This window comes from Calliphora vicina, chromosome 1, assembly GCF_958450345.1.
Source record: "Calliphora vicina chromosome 1, idCalVici1.1, whole genome shotgun sequence".
In the NCBI taxonomy this organism is placed as follows: domain Eukaryota; kingdom Metazoa; phylum Arthropoda; class Insecta; order Diptera; family Calliphoridae; genus Calliphora; species Calliphora vicina.
The window spans coordinates 68003342-68011959 of record NC_088780.1 but is presented as its reverse complement, the minus strand read 5'-3'; the positions used below and the strand labels follow the sequence as shown (position 1 = coordinate 68011959).

At 4.2% G+C, this 8618-nt stretch overlaps 1 protein-coding gene and 1 pseudogene across 1 annotated transcript; both read left to right on the top strand.

The window, feature by feature from the left end:
- Positions 1–1712: 1712 nt before the first annotated feature.
- Positions 1713–2567, top strand: LOC135949497 (GATA zinc finger domain-containing protein 14-like; the record flags this gene model as incomplete). Its single annotated transcript, XM_065499078.1, has 1 exon — positions 1713–2567. A coding segment is annotated over one exon (855 nt), but the record flags the coding sequence as incomplete, so codon positions are not given.
- A 3298-nt stretch (positions 2568–5865) lies between these two features.
- LOC135949496 (GATA zinc finger domain-containing protein 14-like) lies at positions 5866–7437 on the top strand (annotated as a pseudogene).
- Positions 7438–8618: the final 1181 nt, after the last annotated feature.

Sequence of the window (8618 nt, the reverse complement as noted above, 5' to 3'; positions counted from 1 at the left end):
ATAATCATAGTCAAAAATAAAGTACATTTTAAGAGAATTAAACTCGACTTTACTTAGGAGCACAGATGATGAACAGATACTTCACGGTGTTAAAATGTATCAAAGTGGCATCACACATTTAACCCCAACGTAAGTAAGGAATAGCAAATATGTATGAAAAATGTATCACTATCCTTTTTATTTGATGGGGTTAAATGAAGAAAAGCTGATACACCATTTTTGTAAACGTCAGTTTTGACGAATCTGTATATGGGGCATTTCACGTCAAGTGCACCAACTTTTGAAATCGATGTCTTCCGATCGCGATGAAATTTGCACCAATGTTAGTTCTATTGGATAGTAATTCGGACACCATTTTTCAACAAGATCGGTCAAGAACTCTCTGAGTTATAGGAGGTCAAAATTTGACATTTTGGCCAAACAGGTGTTTTTTTTTATCCATATAACTTATTACCTATTGTTCTTAGCAAAATGTGTCCCAAATAGTTTAGATAGCTATTTATGCAATCTTTCGAAAAAAAAATTTAAAAAAATTTAATAAAATATTTTTGATTTTTTTTTTTTAAATCAAAAATATTTTTGACTTTTTTTTCAAAATGGGCCCTTTTTATTTTTTTTAAGAAAGCTTATGTCTCGCTTAGTGGGATGCGAGTGGGATATCTATCAAAAAAAATATTTTGTAACTCAAGATTTAAAATTTTTTAATTTTTTTTGCAAAATCAAAAACTTTGTTGACTTTTTTTAAAAAAATGGACCCATTTTTTAATTTTTTTTTTGCTCAAAAGAAAGCTTATGTGTTTTCCTTTAACACCCTTTTTGTCGCTTAGTGGGATGCGAGTGGGATATCTATAAAAAAAATGTTTTGTAACTCAAGACATAAAATTTTTTACTTTTTTTTGAAAAATCAAAAACCTTTTTGACTTTTTTTTTCCAAAATGGACTCTTTTTTTATTAATTCTTTTCCTTTAAAATCTTTTTGGTCGCTTAGTGGGATGCGAGTGGGATATCTATCAAAATAAATGTTTTGTAACTCAAGACAAAGGTTTTTAAATTTGCACTATTTTAATTTTTTTCATATTTGTGTGTAAACCTTAAAAATTAAACTTACGCAGAGAAACTAGACACATTAGCCTTTCCGATGGTATGTAACATACCCAACTAAAATTTCATAACCTCGATACTGTAATACCCATAATATGTTAACCTCAGGAATAAAAATCACTTGTTTTCTATGGAAATGTTGAATAATTTAATTTTGTTATTTATTTGTAATAATAATTAATTTAATATATAAAAATAATAATAATAATAATAATAATAATAATAATAATAATAATAATAATAATAATAATAATAATAATAATAATAATAATAATAATAATAATAATAATAATAATAATAATAATAATAATAATAATAATAATAATAATAATAATAATAATAATAATAATAATAATAATAATAATAATAATAATAATAATAATAATAATAATAATAATAATAATAATAATAATAATAATAATAATAATAATAATAATAATAATAATAATAATAATAATAATAATAATAATAATAATAATAATAATAATAATAATAATAATAATAATAATAATAATAATAATAATAATAATAATAATAATAATAATAATAATAATAATAATAATAATAATAATAATAATAATAATAATAATAATAATAATAATAATATTAATAATAATAATAATAATAATAATAATAATAATAATAATAATAATAATAATAATAATAATAATAATAATAATAATAATAATAATAATAATAATAATAATAATAATAATAATAATAATAATAATAATAATAATAATAATAATAATAATAATAATAATAATAATAATAATAATAATAATAATAATAATAATAATAATAATAATAATAATAATAATAATAATAATAATAATAATAATAATAATAATAATAATAATAATAATAATAATAATAATAATAATAATAATAATAATAATAATAATAATAATAATAATAATAATAATAATAATAATAATAATAATAATAATAATAATAATAATAATAATAATAATAATAATAATAATAATAATAATAATAATAATAATAATAATAATAATAATAATAATAATAATAATAATAATAATAATAATAATAATAATAATAATAATAATAATAATAATAATAATAATAATAATAATAATAATAATAATAATAATAATAATAATAATAATAATAATAATAATAATAATAATAATAATAATAATAATAATAATAATAATAATAATAATAATAATAATAATAATAATAATAATAATAATAATAATAATAATAATAATAATAATAATAATAATAATAATAATAATAATAATAATAATAATAATAATAATAATAATAATAATAATAATAATAATAATAATAATAATAATAATAATAATAATAATAATAATAATAATAATAATAATAATAATAATAATAATAATAATAATAATAATAATAATAATAATAATAATAATAATAATAATAATAATAATAATAATAATAATAATAATAATAATAATAATAATAATAATAATAATAATAATAATAATAATAATAATAATAATAATAATAATAATAATAATAATAATAATAATAATAATAATAATAATAATAATAATAATAATAATAATAATAATAATAATAATAATAATAATAATAATAATAATAATAATAATAATAATAATAATAATAATAATAATAATAATAATAATAATAATAATAATAATAATAATAATAATAATAATAATAATAATAATAATAATAATAATAATAATAATAATAATAATAATAATAATAATAATAATAATAATAATAATAATAATAATAATAATAATAATAATAATAATAATAATAATAATAATAATAATAATAATAATAATAATAATAATAATAATAATAATAATAATAATAATAATAATAATAATAATAATAATAATAATAATAATAATAATAATAATAATAATAATAATAATAATAATAATAATAATAATAATAATAATAATAATAATAATAATAATAATAATAATAATAATAATAATAATAATAATAATAATAATAATAATAATAATAATAATAATAATAATAATAATAATAATAATAATATAATAATAATAATAATAATAATAATAATAATAATAATAATAATAATAATAATAATAATAATAATAATAATAATAATAATAATAATAATAATAATAATAATAATAATAATAATAATAATAATAATAATAATAATAATAATAATAATAATAATAATAATAATAATAATAATAATAATAATAATAATAATAATAATAATAATAATAATAATAATAATAATAATAATAATAATAATAATAATAATAATAATAATAATAATAATAATAATAATAATAATAATAATAATAATAATAATAATAATAATAATAATAATAATAATAATAATAATAATAATAATAATAATAATAATAATAATAATAATAATAATAATAATAATAATAATAATAATAATAATAATAATAATAATAATAATAATAATAATAATAATAAATAATAATAATAATAATAATAATAATAATAATAATAATAATAATAATAATAATAATAATAATAATAATAATAATAATAATAATAATAATAATAATATAATAATAATAATAATAATAATAATAATAATAATAATAATAATAATAATAATAATAATAATAATAATAATAATAATAATAATAATAATAATAATAATAATAATAATAATAATAATAATAATAATAATAATAATAATAATAATAATAATAATAATAATAATAATAATAATAATAATAATATAATAATAATAATAATAATAATAATAATAATAATATAATAATAATAATAATAATAATAATAATAATAATAATAATAATAATAATAATAATAATAATAATAATAATAATAATAATAATAATAATAATAATAATATAATAATAATAATAATAATAATAATAATAATAATAATAATAATAATAATAATAATAATAATAATAATAATAATAATAATAATAATAATAATAATATAATATAATAATAATAATAATAATAATAATAATAATAATAATAATAATAATAATAATAATAATAATAATAATAATAATAATAATAATAATAATAATAATAATAATAATAATAATAATAATAATAATAATAATAATAATAATAATAATAATAATAATAATAATAATAATAATAATAATAATAATAATAATAATAATAATAATAATAATAATAATAATAATAATAATAATAATAATAATAATAATAATAATAATAATAATAATAATAATAATAATAATAATAATAATAATAATAATAATAATAATAATAATAATAATAATAATAATAATAATAATAATAATAATAATAATAATAATAATAATAATAATAATAATAATAATAATAATAATAATAATAATAATAATAATAATAATAATAATAATAATAATAATATAATAATAATAATAATAATAATAATAATAATAATAATATAATAATAATAATAATAATAATAATAATAATAATAATAATAATAATAATAATAATAATAATAATAATAATAATAATAATAATAATAATAATAATAATAATAATAATAATAATAATAATAATAATAATAATAATAATAATAATAATAATAATAATAATAATAATAATAATAATAATAATAATAATAATAATAATAATAATAATAATAATAATAATAATAATAATAATAATAATAATAATAATAATAATAATAATAATAATAATAATAATAATAATAATAATAATAATAATAATAATAATAATAATAATAATAATAATAATAATAATAATAATAATAATAATAATAATAATAATAATAATAATAATAATAATATAATAATAATAATAATAATAATAATAATAATAATAATAATAATAATAATAATAATAATAATAATAATAATAATAATAATAATAATAATAATAATAATAATAATAATAATAATAATAATAATAATAATAATAATAATAATAATAATAATAATAATAATAATAATAATAATAATAATAATAATAATAATAATAATAATAATAATAATAATAATAATAATAATAATAATAATAATAATAATAATAATAATAATAATAATAATAATAATAATAATAATAATAATAATAATAATAATAATAATAATAATAATAATAATAATAATAATAATAATAATAATAATAATAATAATAATAATAATAATAATAATAATAATAATAATAATAATAATAATAATAATATAATAATAATAATAATAATAATAATAATAATAATAATAATAATAATAATAATAATAATAATAATAATAATAATAATAATAATAATAATAATAATAATAATAATAATAATAATAATAATAATAATAATAATATAATAATAATAATAATAATAATAATAATAATAATAATAATAATAATAATAATAATAATAATAATAATAATAATAATAATAATAATAATAATAATAATAATAATAATAATAATAATAATAATAATAATAATAATAATAATAATAATAATAATAATAATAATAATAATAATAATAATAATAATAATAATAATAATAATAATAATAATAATAATAATAATAATAATAATAATAATAATAATAATAATAATAATAATAATAATAATAATAATAATAATAATAATAATAATAATAATAATAATAATAATAATAATAATAATAATAATAATAATAATAATAATAATAATAATAATAATAATAATAATAATAATAATAATAATAATAATAATAATAATAATAATAATAATAATAATAATAATAATAATAATAATAATAATAATAATAATAATAATAATAATAATAATAATAATAATAATAATAATAATAATAATAATAATAATAATAATAATAATAATAATAATAATAATAATAATAATAATAATAATAATAATAATAATAATAATAATAATAATAATAATAATAATAATAATAATAATAATAATAATAATAATAATAATAATAATAATAATAATAATAATAATAATAATAATAATAATAATAATAATAATAATAATAATAATAATAATAATAATAATAATAATAATAATAATAATAATAATAATAATAATAATAATAATAATAATAATAATAATAATAATAATAATAATAATAATAATAATAATAATAATAATAATAATAATAATAATAATAATAATAATAATAATAATAATAATAATAATAATAATAATAATAATAATAATAATAATAATAATAATAATAATAATAATAATAATAATAATAATAATAATAATAATAATAATAATAATAATAATAATAATAATAATAATAATAATAATAATAATAATAATAATAATAATAATAATAATAATAATAATAATAATAATAATAATAATAATAATAATAATAATAATAATAATAATAATAATAATAATAATAATAATAATAATAATAATAATAATAATAATAATAATAATAATAATAATAATAATAATAATAATAATAATAATAATAATAATAATAATAATAATAATAATAATAATAATAATAATAATAATAATAATAATAATAATAATAATAATAATAATAATAATAATAATAATAATAATAATAATAATAATAATAATAATAATAATAATAATAATAATAATAATAATAATAATAATAATAATAATAATAATAATAATAATAATAATAATAATAATAATAATAATAATAATAATAATAATAATAATAATAATAATAATAATAATAATAATAATAATAATAATAATAATAATAATAATAATAATAATAATAATAATAATAATAATAATAATAATAATAATAATAATAATAATAATAATAATAATAATAATAATAATAATAATAATAATAATAATAATAATAATAATAATAATAATAATAATAATAATAATAATAATAATAATAATAATAATAATAATAATAATAATAATAATAATAATAATAATAATAATAATAATAATAATAATAATAATAATAATAATAATAATAATAATAATAATAATAATAATAATAATAATAATAATAATAATAATAATAATAATAATAATAATAATAATAATAATAATAATAATAATAATAATAATAATAATAATAATAATAATAATAATAATAATAATAATAAATAATATAATAATAATAATAATAATAATAATAATAATAATAATAATAATAATAATAATAATAATAATAATAATAATAATAATAATAATAATAATAATAATAATAATAATAATAATAATAATAATAATAATAATAATAATAATAATAATAATAATAATAATAATAATAATAATAATAATAATAATAATAATAATAATAATAATAATAATAATAATAATAATAATAATAATAATAATAATAATAATATAATAATAATAATAATAATAATAATAATAATAATAATAATAATAATAATAATAATAATAATAATAATAATAATAATAATAATAATAATAATAATAATAATAATAATAATAATAATAATAATAATAATAATAATAATAATAATAATAATAATAATAATAATAATAATAATAATAATAATAATAATAATAATAATAATAATAATAATAATAATAATAATAATAATAATAATAATAATAATAATAATAATAATAATAATAATAATAATAATAATAATAATAATAATAATAATAATAATAATAATAATAATAATAATATAATAATAATAATAATAATAATAATAATAATAATAATAATAATAATAATAATAATAATAATAATAATAATAATAATAATAATAATAATAATAATAATAATAATAATAATAATAATAATAATAATAATAATAATAATAATAATAATAATAATATAATAATAATAATAATAATAATAATAATAATAATAATAATAATAATAATAATAATAATAATAATAATAATAATAATAATAATAATAATAATAATAATAATAATAATAATAATAATAATAATAATAATAATAATAATAATAATAATAATAATAATAATAATAATAATAATAATAATAATAATAATAATAATAATAATAATAATAATAATAATAATAATAATAATAATAATAATAATAATAATAATAATAATAATAATAATAATAATAATAATAATAATAATAATAATAATAATAATAATAATAATAATAATAATAATAATAATAATAATAATAATAATAATAATAATAATAATAATAATAATAATAATAATAATAATAATAATAATAATAATAATAATATAATAATAATAATAATAATAATAATAATAATAATAATAATAATAATAATAATAATAATAATAATAATAATAATAATAATAATAATAATAATAATAATAATAATAATAATAATAATAATAATAATAATAATAATAATAATAATAATAATAATAATAATAATAATAATAATAATAATAATAATAATAATAATAATAATAATAATAATAATAATAATAATAATAATAATAATAATAATAATAATAATAATAATAATAATAATAATAATAATAATAATAATAATAATAATAATAATATAATAATAATAATAATA